Below are 17,237 nucleotides of genomic sequence, written 5' to 3'. Positions count from 1 at the left end.
CGAGGAGTCTCGAAATGGTCGAGACCTAAAGATCGATATATTGGATGACTATATTCAGATATCAGAAAGGTTCCGAATGATTCGGGTATTTTTCGGAGTACCGGGTAGTTACGGGAGAAGTAATGGGCCTTGATGGGCTTTAGTGGGAAGAGGAAATAGGCTGCTGCGCCCCCCCTCCCCTTTGGTCCGAATTGGACTAGGGAAAAGGGGGCCGGCCACCTCTCCTTCTCCTCCTATTCCTTCTCCCTTCCTCCCCTCTTGGTGGACTCCTACTAGGACTTGGAGTCCTAGTAGGACTCCCTATCCTGGCCGCACCTTTGCCTTGGCCGGCCTCCTCCTCCTCCATCCTTTATATACGGAGGCAGGGGCACCTCTAAACACACAAGTTGACACAAGTTGATCCACGTGATCGATTCCTTAGCTGTGTGCGGTGCCCCCTGCCACCATATTCCTCGATAATACTGTAGCGGAGTTTAGGCGAAGCCCTGCTGCTGTAGTTCATCAAGATCGTCACCACGCCGTTGTGCTGACGGAACTCTTCCCGACACTTTGCTGGATCGGAGTCCGGGGATCGTCATCGAGCTGAACGTGTGCTCGAACTCGGAGGTGCCGTAGTTTCGGTGCTTGATCGGTTGGATCGTGAAGACGTACGACTACTTCCTCTACGTCGTGTCATCGCTTCCGCAGTCGGTCTGCGTTGGGTACGTAGACAACACTCTCCCCTCGTTGCTATGCATCACATGATCTTGCGTGTGCGTAGGAAAATTTTTGAAATTACTACGAAACCCAACAGTGGTATCAGAGCCTAGGTTATTTATGTTGATGTTATATGCACGAGTAGAACACAAGTGAGTTGTGGACGATACAAGTCATACTGCCTACCAGCATGTCATACTTTGGTTCGGCGGTATTGTTGGACGAGACGACCCGGACCAACCTTACGCGTACGCTTACGCGAGACCGGTTCCCTCGACGTGCTTTGCACAGAGATGGCTTGCGGGCGACTGCCTCTCCAACTTTAGTTGAACCAAGTATGGCTACGCCCGGTCCTTGCGAAGGTTAAAACGGAGTCTATTTGACAAACTATCGTTGTGGTTTTGATGCGTAGGTGAGATTGGTTCTTACTTAAGCCCGTAGCAGCCACGTAAAACATGCAACAACAAAGTAGAGGACGTCTAACTTGTTTTTGCAGGGCATGTTGTGATGTGATATGGTCAAGGCATGATGCTGAATTTTATTGTATGAGATGATCATGTTTTGTAACCGAGTTATCGGCAACTGGCAGGAGCCATATGGTTGTCGCTTTATTGTATGCAATGCAATCGCGATGTAATGCTTTACTTTATTACTAAACGGTAGTGATAGTCGTGGAAGCATAAGATTGGCGAGACGACAACGATGCTACGATGGAGATCAAGGTGTCGCGCCGGTGACGATGGTGATCATGACGGTGCTTCGGAGATGGAGATCACAAGCACAAGATGATGATGGCCATATCATATCACTTATATTGATTGCATGTGATGTTTATCTTTTTATGCATCTTATCTTGCTTTGATTGACGGTAGCATTATAAGATGATCTCTCACTAAATTATCAAGAAGTGTTCTCCCTGAGTATGCACCGTTGCGAAAGTTCTTCGTGCTGAGACACCACGTGATGATCGGGTGTGATAGGCTCTACGTTCAAATACAACGGGTGCAAAACAGTTGCGCACGCAGAATACTCAGGTTAAACTTGACGAGCCTAGCATATGCAGATATGGCCTCGGAACACGGAGACCGAAAGGTCGAGCGTGAATCATATAGTAGATATGATCAACATAATGATGTTCACCGATGAAACTACTCCATCTCACGTGATGATCGGACATGGTTTAGTTGATTTGGATCACGTGATCACTTAGAGGATTAGAGGGATGTCTATCTAAGTGGGAGTTCTTAAGTAATATGATTAAATTGAACTTAAATTTATCATGAACTTAGTCCTGGTAGTATTTTGCAAATCATGTTGTAGATCAATAGCTCGCGTTGTTGCTTCCCTGTGTTTATTTTGATATGTTCCTAGAGAAAATTATGTTGAAAGATGTTAGTAGCAATGATGCGGATTGGATCCGTGATCTGAGGTTTATCCTCATTGCTGCACAGAAGAATTATGTCCTTGATGCACCGCTAGGTGACGGACCTATTGCAGGAGCAGATGCAGACGTTATGAACGTTTGGCTAGCTCAATATGATGACTACTTGATAGTTTAAGTGCACCATGCTTAACGGCTTAGAATCGGGACTTCAAAGATGTTTTGAACATCATGGACCATATGAGATGTTCCAGTAATTGAAGTTAATATTTCAAGCAAATACCCGAGTTGAGAGATGTGAAGTCTCCAACAAGTTCTATAGCTAAAAGATGGAGGAGAATCGCTCAACTAGTGAGCATGTGCTCAGATTGTCTGGGTACTTCAATTGCTTGAATCAAGTGGGAGTTAATCTTCCAGATAAGATGGTGATTGACAGAATTCTCTAGTCACCATCACTAAGTTACTGAACTTAATGATGAACTATAGTATGCAAGGGATGACGAAAACGATTCCCGAGCTCTTCGTGATATTGAAATCGACGAAGGTAGAAATCAAGAAAGAGCATCAAGTGTTGATGATTGACAAGACCACTAGTTTCAAGAAAAGGGCAAAGGGAAGAAGGGGAACTTCAAGAAGAACAGCAAGCAAGTTGCTGCTCAAGTGAAGAAGACCAAGTCTGGTCCTAAGCCTGAGACTAAGTGCTTCTACTGCAAAGGGACTGGTCACTGGAAGCGGATCTACCCCAAGTGATTGGCGGAAAAGAAGGATGGCAAAGTGAACATAAGTATATTTGATATACATGTTATTGATGTGTACTTTACTAGTGTTTATAGCAACCCCTCAGTATTTGATACTAGTTCAGTTGCTAAGATTAGTAACTCAAAACGGGAGTTGCAGAATAAACAGAGACTAGTTAAGGGTGAAGTGACGATGTATGTTGGAAGTGGTTCCAAGATTGATATGATCATCGTCACACACTCCCTATACTTTCGGGATTAGTGTTGAACCTGAATAAGTGTTATTTGGTATTGGCGTTGAGCATGAATATGATTTGATCATGTTTATTGTAATACGGTTATTCATTTAAGTAAGAGAATAAATTGTTGTTCTGTTTACATGAATGAAACCTTATATGGTTACACACCCAATGAAAATAGTTCGTTGGATCTCGATCATAGTGATACACATAATCATAATATTGAAACCAAAAGATGCAAAGTTAATAATGATAAGTGCAACTTGTTTGTAGCACTGCCGTTTAGGTCATATTGGTGTAAAGCGCATGAAGAAACTCCATACTGATGGGCTTTTGAATCACTTGATTATGAATCAGTTGATGCTTGCGAACCATGCCTCATGGGCAAGATGACTAAGACTCTGTTCTTCGGAACAATGGAGCGAGCAATAGATTTGTTGAAAAACATACATACTGATGTATGTGGTCCGATGAATATTGAGGCTCGCGACAGGTATCATTATTTTCTGATCTTCACAGATGATTTGAGCAGATATGAGTATATCTACTTGATGAAACATAAGTCTGAAACATTTGAAAAGTTCAAAGAATTTCAGAGTGAAGTGAAAAATCATCGTAACAAGAAAATAAAGTTTCTACGATCTGATCGTAGAGAAGAGTATTTGAGTTACGAGTTTGGCCTTCAGTTAAAAACAATGTGAAATAGTTTCACTACTCATGCCACCTAGAACACCACAATGTAATGGTGTGTCCGAACGTCATAACCGTACTTTATTAGATATGGTGCGATCTATGATGTGTCTTACCGATCTACCACTATCGTTTTGGGGTTATGCATTAGAGACGGCTGCATTCACGTTAAATAGGGCACCATCTAAATCCGTTGAGACGACACCGTGTGAACTATGGTTTGGCAAGAAACCTAAGCTGTCGTTTCTTAAATTTGGGGTTGCGATGCTTATATGAAAAAGTTTCATCCTGATAAGCTCAAACTCAAATCGGAGAAGTGCGTCTTCATAGGATACCCAAAGGAGACAATTGGGTACACCTTCTATCACAGATCCGAAGGCAAGACATTCGTTGCTAAGAATGGATCATTTCTGGAGAAGGAGTTTCTCTCGAAAGAAGTGAGTGGAAGGAAAGTAGAACTTGACGAGGTAACTGTACCTGCTCCCTTACTGGAAAGTAGTTCATCACAGAAAACTGTTTCAGTGACACCTACACCAGTTAGTGAGGAAGCCAATGATAATGATCATGAAACTTCAGATCAAGATACTACTGAACCTCGTAGATCAACCAGAGTAATATCCGCACCAGAGTGGTACGGTAATCATGTTCTGGAAGTCATGTTACTAGACCATGATGAACCTACGAACTATGAGGAAGCAATGATGAGCCCAGATTCCGCGAAATGGTTTGAGGCCATGAAATCTGAGATATGATCCATGTATGAGAACAAAGTTTGGACTTTGGTTGACTTGCCCGATGATCAGCAAGCAATTGAGAATAAATGGATCTTCAAGAGGAAGACGGACGCTGATAGTAGTGTTACTATCTACAAAGCTAGAATTGTCGCAAAAAGGTTTTCGACAAGTTCAAGGTGTTGACTACGATGAGATTTTCTCACTCGTATCTATGCTTTAGTCTGTCCGAATCATGTTAGCAATTGCCGCATTTTATGAAATCTGGCAAATGGATAAACAAAACTGCATTCCTTAATGGATTTATTAAAGAAGAGTTGTATATGATGCAACCAGAAGGTTTTGCCAATCCTAAAGGTACTAACAAAATGTGCAAGCTCCAGCGATCCATCTATGGACTGGTGCAAGCCTCTCGGAGTTGGAATATACGCTTTGATGAGTTGATCAAAGCATATGGTTTTATACAGACTTTTTGAGAAGCCTGTATTTACAATAAAGTGAGTGGGAGCACTACAGCCTTTCTGATTAGTATATGTGAGTGACATATTGTTGATCAGAAATGATGTAGAATTTTTCTGCAAAGCATAAAGGAGTGTTTTAAAGGAGTTCTTTAAAAGGAAAAGACCTCAGTAAAAGCTACTTACATATTGAGCATCAAGATCTATTGAGATAGATCAAGACGCTTGATAAGATTTTCAATGAGTACATACCTTGGCAAGATTTTGAAATAGTTCAAAATGGAACAGTCAAAGAAAGAGTTCTTGCCTGTGTTGCAAAGGTATGAAATTGAGTAAGACTCAAATCCCGACCACAGCAGAAAATAGAAAGAGAATGAAAAGTCATTCCCTATGCCTCAGTCATAGGTTCTATAAAGTATGCTATGCTATGTACCAGACCTATTGTATACCTTGCTCTGTACTTGGCAAGGGAGTACAATAGTGATCTAGGAGTAGATCACTGGACATTGGTCAAGAATATCCTTAGTAAGGACTAAGGAGATGTTTCTCGATTATGGAGGTGATAAAAGAGTTTGTTGTAAAAAATTACATCAGTGCAAACTTTTACACTGATCCAGATGACTCTAAGTCTCAATCTGGATACATATTGAAAGTGGGAGCAATTAGCTAGAGTAGCTCCGCACAGAGCATTGTAGACATAGAATATTTGCAAAATACATACGGCTCTGAATGTGACAGACCCGTTGACTAAGCTTCTCTCACGAGCAAAACATGATCGCACCTTAGTACTCTTTGGATGTTAATCACATAGCGATGTGAACTAGATGACTCAATCTAGTAAAACCCTTTGGGTGTTGATCACATATCGATGTGAACTATGGGTGTTAATCACATGGTGATGTGAACTATTGCTGTTAAATCACATGGCGATGTGAACTAGATTATTGACTCTAGTGCAAGTGGGAGACTGAAGGAAATATGCCCTAGAGGCAATAATAAAGTTATTATTTATTTCCTTATAATCATGATAAATGTTTATTATTCATGCTAGAATTGTATTAACCGGAAAAATAATACATGTGTGAATACATAGACAAATAAAGTGTCACTAGTATGCCTCTACTTGACTAGCTCGTTAATCAAAGATGGTTATGTTTCCTGACCATGAACAATGAGTTGTTATTTGATTAACGAGGTCACATCATTAGTTGAATGATCTGATTGACATGACCCATTCCATTAGCTTAGCACCCGATCGTTTAGTATGTTGCTATTGCTTTCTTCATGACTTATACATGTTCCTATGACTATGAGATTATGCAACTCCCGTTTGCCGGAGGAACACTTTGGGTGCTACCAAACGTCACAACGTAACTGGGTGATTATAAAGGAGCATTACAGGTGTCTCCAAAGGTAGATGTTGGGTTGGCGTATTTCGAGATTAGGATTTGTCACTCCGATTGTCGGAGAGGTATCTCTGGGCCCTCTCGGTAATACACATCACATAAGCCTTGCAAGCATTACAACTAATATGTTAGTTGTGAGATGATGTATTACGGAACGAGTAAAGAGACTTGCTGGTAACGAGATTGAACTAGGTATTGGATACCGACGATCGAATCTCGGGCAAGTAACATACCGATGACAAAGGGAACAACGTATGTTGTTATGCGGTCTGACCGATAAAGATCTTCGTAGAATATGTAGGAGCCAATATGGGCATCCAGGTCCCGCTATTGGTTATTGACCGGAGACGTGTCTCGGTCATGTCTACATTGTTCTCGAACCCGTAGGGTCCGCACGCTTAAGGTTTCGATGACAGTTATATTATGAGTTTATGAGTTTTGATGTACCGAAGGAGTTCGGAGTCCCGGATGAGATCGGGGACATGACGAGGAGTCTCGAAATGGTCGAGACGTAAAGATCGATATATTGGATGACTATATTCAGATATCGGAAAGGTTCCGAATGATTCGGGTATTTTTCGGAGTACCGGGTAGTTACGGGAGAAGTAATGGGCCTTGATGGGCTTTAGTGGGAAGAGGAAATAGGCTGCTGCGCCCCCCCTCCCCTTTGGTCCGAATTGGACTAGGGAAAAGGGGGCCGGCCACCTCTCCTTCTCCTCCTATTCCTTCTCCCTTCCTCCCCTCTTGGTGGACTCCTACTAGGACTTGGAGTCCTAGTAGGACTCCCTATCCTGGCCGCACCTTTGCCTTGGCCGGCCTCCTCCTCCTCCATCCTTTATATACGGAGGCAGGGGCACCTCTAAACACACAAGTTGACACAAGTTGATCCACGTGATCGATTCCTTAGCCGTGTGCGGTGCCCCCTGCCACCATATTCCTCGATAATACTGTAGCGGAGTTTAGGCGAAGCCCTGCTGCTGTAGTTCATCAAGATCGTCACCACGCCGTTGTGCTGACGGAACTCTTCCCGACACTTTGCTGGATCGGAGTCCGGGGATCGTCATCGAGCTGAACGTGTGCTCGAACTCGGAGGTGCCGTAGTTTCGGTGCTTGATCGGTTGGATCGTGAAGACGTACGACTACTTCCTCTACGTCGTGTCATCGCTTCCGCAGTCGGTCTGCGTTGGGTACGTAGACAACACTCTCCCCTCGTTGCTATGCATCACATGATCTTGCGTGTGCGTAGGAAAATTTTTGAAATTACTACGAAACCCAACACTTCTGCCTCCCGTCTTGGTTTTCTGTTCGAGGGACAACATGATGAGAATCATTTTCATGTTTATATCTGGAGCATGATGACGTTCGAAATGGCAGTTGAATCCTTTCCGCGTTGTTAATTTGATTTGGCTGGCTCATTCACTCTGAAATTGTGGATTGGATTTTCTGCCTCCCGTCATGGTTCGTTGTTCGAGAGGACAGCTTGATGGCGGATCTTTTTTTGATGTTTTATCTAGAGTATGATGACGTTCAAAATGGCTGTTGACATGTTGGAATTGACCCAAACAATTAAATTTGGGAACCAAATTTAATCGGGGTTGTTATTTCAGTCATTTTACATTCTGTTTTACAAGCTGGACTGCTAGAACTTTCGTACCTGAACTTCTGTGCTCTAAGTAGATGCTAGACTTCAGTAGATGGTTGTTATTTTTGATCATCCACTATCTTCAGTAGATGCTGGACTTCTTTCTAATTAATGGTTGAACTTTTGGTTTTCCATCCTCCTGCCATGGCAACCAAGTCTAAAATCAAAAGAAGTTGAGATTCTGGCAAGCTACAGAGTTCTCACCTCTCTGAACAAAAGATTAGATTTGTGCACCTAAAAATGTCCCCGGTAAGTTCACTTGTGCGATGTCTTCCACCCTGATCCTCACTCGGCATGAATCTGGTTGTTGAGGTACATGCAGTTTTCCAAAGTTTGCTCATTCTATATGTGCATGCTTACTGGAGATGCAAGTTACGAGACTGCAAAAGCATCAGCTCTCATACAGGAGCTTTGCTAGTGCCACGAGAGTGCTTCTTCATTTTTTATATTCAAATAAAATAGTACTACTTCTACGTGTGTTTGCTTTCTTCCAGTGAGATAGCTAACGCGGTGACCGTCCACGGGTCCGTGCGTGCGTGCTTGCTTTTAACCGTAAGAGCACGGATGTACAAATACCGAAATCAAAACTTCAAAATATACTAATGTTTTAAGCTTATTTAAAAACATTTTTTTCCTAAATAAGACTAAGATGTTAAAATTAAAATAACAGAGAAGTTCAATAGAAAAAACATTGGTCTAAAACATCATGTTGTACAGTTTCTTGTTCCGTAATATTTCTTGAAGTTCAACGGTATTTATGGATGCAAAGAAAAGAGTACTTCTTTCTAATTAATGGTTGAACTTCTGGTTTTCCACATTGCATTCCACATTTGCAAGGCGAAGGTGCATGCTGCTATATATTTTCTTTTTTAACAATCCCGGAACATGTTCTTTTGATTACATAGGATGCGTTTACAACTTAGTAATTTACCACAAAATCACCCATTGCACTTATAAGGCGTCTGTGACACCGTTCATGAAAACGAAATAGATATATCGACGATGATCGTGGAAGTCTTTTTTTTTTGGAAAAGGAGGCAAAATCCCCGGCCTCTGTATCAATCGATGCATGCATCCATCTTATTAACAATGAAATAACAAAGTGTTAGGGTCACCAGGATCCCATAAACAAAGTGCGAAACAAAATAAAACCAAAGGATTGCCGAAGCCTGAAACACGACATTTTTATGGAACGGAAGGTGCTGCATATGGTGCGTGATGGATCACTGTGCTTGTCCAAGAAGACCAAGAGATTGCTTTTTCATAGTTGAAGCAGCTTGGGCCTGCGGTGCAGACAAATGCTACTCCTCCACACCCTTGCGGATGGAGTCGCTGTCCTGGTAGTCGTCGCGGAAGGTCTCGAGGTTGTCTACCATGTTGGCGAGCGTCGACATCAGCAGCTCTTGACGCCATTTCTCCACACCTGGGAAGTCGCAGTACTTACATCCGAACTCATTCTTGTACTGCAGACCAAAGAAAGAAACAATATATTAGGAGTAAAAATACCTACCAAGACTTTCTACATATCCTACGAAAATCCCTCCTCCCCTAATATTAGGGTGGACCTGTGTAGACCCCCTCAGCGCTCCGTAATCGTTTGTTCGTATGTGTAGAAACACCAAGGCAATCTCTTAATCAATTACTCCCTCCGTTCCGAATTACTTGTCTTAGATTTGTCTAGATACGGATGTATCTAGCGTTAAAATGAGTCTAGATACATCCATATCTAGACAAATCTAAGACAAGTAATTTGGAATGGAGGGAGTAGATAGGTACTCCCCGTCCGTATCTAAATATAAAACGTTTTTGTAGGCTAGTACAAGTACATGAGAACATCTGAGATGCTCGAACAGATTCTATATAGTGGTTACTATGGGGCTGCCTATTACCAAGTCACATGAGAAAACCTTCTGCGTAATCATTTTCCACGAGGACCACTAGATCTTCATCCAATGACCGGAAACATATCATGTATTATTTATCTTCTTTCTCCCCTCCTTCCTCCTCCACGCGCCGCCAACCGGCCTAGCCCCAATGGCATGCCTCTAAACCCCCTGGCTGTCTCCCGCCGGTGGGCACTGCTGTGCGCCACCTCCCCACCGCCAATGCTTGCCGTCGCCACGACCACTTATATAAGCACGGGCAATGTGCAGAAACTTCGACGGCCCTTACAACCCCAAGAACCGCATCCGTCAACCTGCTTTTTGTCTCCGCCTAAGACGTTGTAGCTTGCTGCCAGTCGCAGCATCGTCCCCGTCTCCGTGAGGTCCAGCCTCGGCATGAGCGTAGTTGACGCTCGTCATGTTGCTATTCTCTTCACCCCCCGCATTCATCCTCGGGCAAAGCAAAAATCAACTAACGCCGTTACTATTTGTGAGTAATACCGTGATGTCAAACAAGCTGACGCCGTGGGTGAACTTCTTGGGCACGCCAGCGATATCCCTGGCGTGGTAAAACTCCTCCACGGATCGCATCATCACCTCCTCTGGCGGCAGCGTCCTCTTGCCAGATAGCACATGCGCCACCCATTTCGCTTGAGCCTCGAAGAACCAAGGAGCAAATACCTGCAAACCATATAAATGCAGTTATGGTTTTGGTACGTGCCGGAAAGAAAAGGCGTACTAATGCAACATCCCTAACTTGCTCTCTCCTACAGGTTCACGTACCTTTTTGGGTATACCGATGAAGGAGAGTGATGGCGCCAGCGTCGGCGGGAACACGTGCTCGAACAGCGGGCCCACGCGGTTGTCGTCGTTGGTGACCGCTCCCTCGGTATCCAGGAACGGGAAAGCGTAATTATACCCTGTGCAGTAGATGACCGTGTCGGCGAGGACACTGGAGCCATCGCCGAACACCACCCGCCCGTCCGGGCACAGGCGCTCCACCTAACGTTGCCAGATGTACGGATCAATCATTTCGTGCATGCATGCATGTGGAGTGGAGATCGACATGACCACTGGAGCAATAAGTGTACGGAATGAACATACTTTAAGTGTCAACAACGCTTTTATATTATGGGACGGAGGGAGTAGTAGAGTACGTACGTGAAGTTGTAGGTGAAGGCTAACGCTATGCTTGGCGAGCACCTTGGCGAGCCCTTGGGTTACCTCCTCCATGGATTTGGCGACGAGATGCACCTCCTTGGCCACCCCGCGGACCTCCATGGCGATCTCCATGCCGCTGAGGCCGCACCCCACCACCACCACCACCTCGTCGCGGAACTGTTCCGGCACCCTGTACGAGTGGCTGTGCATCTGCCTTCCCCTCCACACTTGCATGCCTTTGATTGTTGGTAATATTGGCTGCGAGTAGTGGCCATTGGCGACGACCACGGCGTCGAACACCTCCTCCTCCTCCTCGGTACCATTGCACTTGCCGAGATCGACGGAGCTCACCGTCCACTGCCGCGTCGGAGTCGGACCCGGCGCCAAGGCAACACGCGCAGCACTGGTGTTGAGCCTGACGAGCTCTATGAGCCCGAAGGCATCGCAGAAGTCCGGGAAGCGGCGGCTGTCACGGCCGTCCTTGGGCTTGGGCGCGAAGGGGAAGTCGGTGAAGCCCATGGTCTCCCGGGCGCTGATGAGGCGGAGGGATGCGTACAAGCTGCTATGCACCTTTACCGGCTCCGAGGCGCCGAGAGGGTCAGTGCCGTCGACCCTCGGGTCGTACAGCCACTGCCCGCCCACGTCGCCGCGCTGCTCCAGCACCATCACGTCCTGGCCCTCCCGTCGCAGCTCGCGGGCTGACGCGAGCCCGGCCATCCCGGCCCCGATCACGCATACCTTCTTCCGCTGCGATGGCGCCTCGATGCCGTTGCCGACCATGTCCGTTTTCAAGATGCCGCGCGGTGGGGAGGGTGAGTGAATTATTTGATCTTGTCAATGGTACCGTTTGCCTCAATGTATGCGCACTCCACCCACCGCGCTGTAGAATGTTTGGGCTGCGCTGTAGAATGTTTGGGTGGTGCAGTGCATGCATGAGCGCATGTCCCCCAGCTTATGCGCATTCTCAGCCGATCAGATCAGCCACTCTACCCGCTGCATGTGCCGTACAATGTTTGGGTGGTATAGTGCATGCACGAGTGTATGTCCCCGTGTTATTTAAGAGAAAAATACTACTCTCATCGTCCCATAATATAAGAGCGTTTCCAAAAGATTTGATGTAGTAAGAGCGTTATTGACACGCTCTTATATTATGGGACGGAGAAAGTATATTATTAGCTGGTATGACCGATAGACCAAAAGATTTGATGTAGTAAGAGCGTTTTGACACACTCTTATATTATGGGACGGAGGAAGTATATTATTAGCTGGTATGACCGACAAACCAAAAGATTTGATGTAGCCAAATGTTATATTTCGGATAGCCGGGTTTTATACACAAATAAGCCGAGTATCGCAAATAAAGCACGTGGCATAAAGTAGATTCTCAGCATATCACGGGCCAAGCTGAGAAAAATAAAAATAAGCTGAGAAAAATAAAAGAAAAACTCTCGGTGTACACCAAGCACTCGGCTTATCGAGGAAAAAGTACTCGGCCTATAGACGAGCCTTAGCACTGTGGCTGCCACGTGGCCATCCTCCGTGCTCCTCATGTCTTCGTGCCGGTGGTCTATGTAAGTCGAGTACCCACAAACGGCGCACGCGGCTTATATTTTTCCTTTTTTTACACCGCTCGTCGCTTCACCTTCCTATATGCAAAGTGTACGAAAATAAGCACTCTACACACTATGCTGGAGGAAGTTGGGCTGGTGCAGTGCATGCATGAGTGGATGTCCCCCGATTATTTAAGAGGAAATATTTTTGCCTCAAGTGGGCCTGGTTGAGTGGATATGGGGTGAAAACCATGTTGTGCAACATTTTTGTCTCCTGTATTGCATTGCAGAGCAGCTATGTGTTGCGTGTGTGCTTTGGGGGTGATCAGAAGCAAAACACATTTGTTTGGTTGCATCCAAAGTGTTGTTGTGCTCACCCCTTTAAAATGTGGTGAACTTACCACCACTAGCAAGCAGAGAGCACATGAGATGAACACAATATATTAAAGACGATTAACACAACCATTACCATGTACCAAGCACAAACTTATAGGGGAGGTTTATGAAAGATGCCCTTGCACAACATTGACAAAAGGTAGACAAGTTTGATAGGAAAACATGTCGCTACTTCACAATACTTGTTAGGTTCAGATTTATGAGGACTACAAGATCGCCAGGTCTAGGTCAGCTGGCCCATAACGGACGTGTTTATGGCATCTGTAACTGCAGATCACGAAGTTGTTGGCATTGTAGATCTGGACCTGTCGGACCCGTGGGACTGGGTTTACCCAAGCCCGTCTGCCTGCGGCCCATCGTGCGGCGCATCGACTGGGCCCCCTAGGAACCCATCTCAGGCTTCAGGAACAAGCCCTTGTGAGGACCCCCTCCTCGTGAGGCGCGCTTTGCCAGGCTTCACTAGTAGCCTCGTGAGGCCCTCTCACAAGGAAGCATCCCGAGGGTGTCTCCCGAGGCCTCCCGAGGAGGCCTATGGATCAAGGAGCAAGTGCAGGAGTCAAAGTGCCCTGCGTCTTCACATGGGTGACGCTCGTGGCGATGGGCGGAGCCAGAAGGGCGCCAACAGGCGCGGAGAGGAGGCTTACCCCTTCTGGGCTAAGGGAGCAGGGCCATCCGCCAGTTCCCGAGGAAATCCCCGAAGGATACCTCTTTTGTGCAAGAAGACCAAGACGACGGGCTCGCCAGGACGGAGGTCAGCACCGAGCCCACCAGCGCGTCATGGCAGGGAGCTTTGGCAGGCGAAGACCACCTTTAGTCAGTATAAGATGTACTCTTGTTCCCCTTCAAAATTGGCCGTTGTGGCAACCCTTCCCACCTAGAGTTTTGGGGGGAAGAGGACCAGGGCCTGTATAAGTATAGGTAGTGCTCCATCATAGAGAGGCACCGGACCTTACCGGACAAGGAGGACCGATCCCGGATCTGACCTATTCCACTCGGCCCCGAGATCCATTCCAGGACCCTCCGGAGGCCACTCTTGTACTCTCATGTTCATCCTCCCCCGCGAGGCAATCCACCCACCAAAGCAGGAGTAGCGTTTTACACCGCAAGGTGGCCCGAGCCAGGATAAATTGTTGTGTCTGCTATTCTTCTTCTCTCTCGCTTGAGCACGCCGGAGCATCACCGTGAGGTAGTCGGTAAGCTAGACAGGGCTTGACGACGATCCGCGCGCACACCCCATGTAACGCCCGGATAATCATGCTACAGTAATCCCACGCTAATCATGCCACGTCACCTCGGTTACTGTTGCTAACCTCACAATGATTCGAAACTGTTTCAAAATTTAAATTCTAAACATGTCAAACAATAAAAGCTTTCAAAAGTTGAAACAAAAATGTTCGGTGGGTGCCGAATATTACAAGGGTAATTATAGTAAAGAAAACATATTTTTAGAAAGTGCCTGAATATTTTAAAATGAATTAAAACAGAAAAGAGAAATAAGGAAAAGAAAATAAAAACAAAAATTAACACTAACAACAACAAAATAAAAAAAGAAACCTCCCCTCCCACGGCCCACCGACCCACCTGGACCAGGCCGGCCCACCTGGCCCATCCGGCCTCACCCCACTCCCCTTAACCCCCGATCCACACCAAACCCTAGCCCTATCCCCTCGTCCTCCCACTTCCCCCCGATCTGGATCAGGGATCCACCCATCGCTCGCCCTGCGCGACCCCAGCGCGCCCCGCCCCGCCGCCCGTTGCCGCCCCGCCCCGCCTCCGTCCTCCCCTGCGACGCCACCTCACCGGTGCCGCCCGGCCCCGAACGCCTCATCCTCGCCGAACGCCTCGTCCTCGCCGCACCCTCCCGGCCTTCTTCCTCACCCTCCGGCACCGCGCCCGTCTTCCCCGAGCCCCGGCACGACCTCGACGCCGCTGGACCCCGCCATCGTCGGAGCTGCCTCACGGAGCGGCCCTGCCGTCCTCCTCTTCGACTCCTCCTCGCCGGACCTCCTCCTCTACGTCGCCGTCATCCCCGTCCTCCTCCCCAAAGGCTCCACCGAGCCTCGCCGACCCTCTTCTCTGCAACGCCGGTGAGGCCACGGCCTCCCTCTTCTCTTCTCCCCCTCTCTGTTGCACGTCACCGTGCCCGCACCCCGTTCGCCCCCGCCCGACCCAGCGCGCGCCCACGCGCTCCCGTGCGCCCCCGCGCGCGCGACCCGCGCCATCCAGCCGTAGCCACGACGCCCGTCACCCCTGCTGCCGACTCCCACCGCCGTCTCCGCCCTGCGGCTCCTGGCCGCGTCCGCCCGGGGCGCCGTCGTCGTCCGACGCCTCATCCCACTCCCGCTACGTCCGCCGTCCGCTGCGGCGATCCTCTCAGCCAACCGCGTCGCCCTGCTCCGGTCGTCGGAGCCAGGCCGCACGCCCGTTGCCCCGCGGCGCCTCGTCGGGCTGGCGCTCGTCGCCCGACCCACCCGGCGCCCGTAACCGTGCGCCCGCTAAGGCACTTAGGCCAATGACATGTGGGGTCCCACACCCACGCCCCAGAACGTTTAAAAAAACATAAGAAAATTAATATATAAAATAAAATTAATAATAATTGAATTATTTAATTAATTATTTACTTAATTAATTAACTTAATTAATTATGTTTAGATTAACCTAATCATTTAGTTAGACTAACTAAACTTGATTAGTTAGTCTTAGCCTATGGCATGCAGGACCCACATGTCAGGTTGATCAGTCAACTCTGTTGACTGCTGACGTCAGCATGACCTCATGCTGATGTCATTAATCCATTTTTCGAATTAATTTAAATAATTAATTAAATTCAAGAAATTCATAAAATCTTTAGAAAATCATAACTTTTAATCCGTAACTCAGATTAAATTATTTTCAACATCAAAGTTGCCCAAAACGACGAGAAGAATCCGGATACACAACCCGTTCGTCCGCCACACATCCGTAACCTATCGAACTCGCAACTTTCCCCCTCCGGTTCATCTATCCAAAAACGTGAAACACCGGGGATACTTTCCCGGATGTTTCCCCCCTTCACCGGTATCACCTACTACCGCGTTAGGGCACACCAAACACCGCGTATTGTCTTGTTACGCTTTGTGATGCTTTGATTGCTCTGTTATTTATTGTGTTCCCTCTCCGTTACTTCTTTCCGATAGACCCCGAGACTGCCGGCGACCCCCAGTTCGACTACGGTGTTGGTGACTCGTCCTTCTTGCCAGAGCAACCAGGCAAGCCCCCCCCCCTTGATCACCAGATATCGCCTATTCTCCTCTATACTGCTTGCATTAGAGTAGTGTAGCATGTTACTGCTTTCCGTTGATCCTATTCTGATGCATAGCCTGACATTGTTGCTACATCTGTTGATACCTTACCTGCAATCCTAAATGCTTAGTATAGGATGCTAGTTTATCATCATTGGCCCTACATTCTTGTCAGTCTGCCTTGCTATACTATCGGGCCGTGATCACTTGGGAGGTGATCACGGGTATATACTATACATACATACTATACAGATGGTGACTAAAGTCGGGTCAGCTCATTGAGTACCCGCAAGTGATTCTGATGAGGAGGCTGAAAGGACAGGTGGCTCCATCCCGGTAGAGGTGGGCCTGGGTTCCCGACGGCCCCCGACTGTTACTTTGTGGCGGAGCGACAGGGCAGGTTGAGACCACCTAGGAGACAGGTGGGCCTGGCCCTGTTCGGCGTCCGCGGTTGCTTCATAATAACACGCTTAACGAGTTCTTGGTATTTGATCTGAGTCTGGCCATTTGGTCTATATGCACTAACCATCTACGCGGGAGTAGTTATGGGTATCCCGACGTCGTGGTATCAGTCGAAGCCTTCTTGACGTCAGCGACTGAGTGGCGCGCGCCGGATTGGAACGTAAGCCTGCACTTGTATTAAGGGGGCTAGTTCTGCTTTCGGCCGCGTACGCAAACATGCAGGTGTGCAAAGGGCGATGGGCCCAGACCCCTGCGCCATAGGAGTTGGACCGGCGTGCTGACCTCTCTGTTGTGCCTAGGTGGGACTGCGACGTGTTGATCTTCCGAGGCCGGGCATGACCCAGGAAAGTGTGTCCGGCCAAATGGGGTCAAGCGTGTTGCGTTATGTGGTGCACCCCTGCAGGAAAGTTTATCTATTCGAATAGCCGTGTCCCTCGGTAAAAGGACGACCCGGAGTTGTACCTTGACCTTATGACAACTAGAACCGGATACTTAATAAAACACACCCTTCCAAGTGCCAGATA

At 47.2% G+C, this 17,237-nt stretch overlaps 1 protein-coding gene across 1 annotated transcript; it reads right to left on the bottom strand.

Annotated features, from left to right (window-relative positions):
• Positions 1 to 8,993: 8,993 nt before the first annotated feature.
• LOC123083425 (flavin-containing monooxygenase FMO GS-OX-like 8) lies at positions 8,994 to 11,819 on the bottom strand. Its single transcript, XM_044505477.1, has 4 exons — positions 11,025 to 11,819; positions 10,647 to 10,865; positions 10,365 to 10,544; positions 8,994 to 9,443 (listed from the first exon to the last, which is right to left on the bottom strand). The coding sequence occupies exons 1-4, from the start codon at positions 11,802 to 11,804 to the stop codon at positions 9,282 to 9,284; spliced, it is 1,341 nt and encodes a 446-aa protein (XP_044361412.1). The 5' UTR covers positions 11,805 to 11,819; the 3' UTR covers positions 8,994 to 9,281.
• Between the last annotated feature and the right edge of the window lie 5,418 nt (positions 11,820 to 17,237).

Source organism: Triticum aestivum, chromosome 1B (genome assembly GCF_018294505.1).
Source record: "Triticum aestivum cultivar Chinese Spring chromosome 1B, IWGSC CS RefSeq v2.1, whole genome shotgun sequence".
Classification (NCBI taxonomy): Eukaryota; Viridiplantae; Streptophyta; class Magnoliopsida; order Poales; family Poaceae; genus Triticum; species Triticum aestivum.
This window is presented reverse-complemented; position numbering and strand designations above follow the sequence as displayed.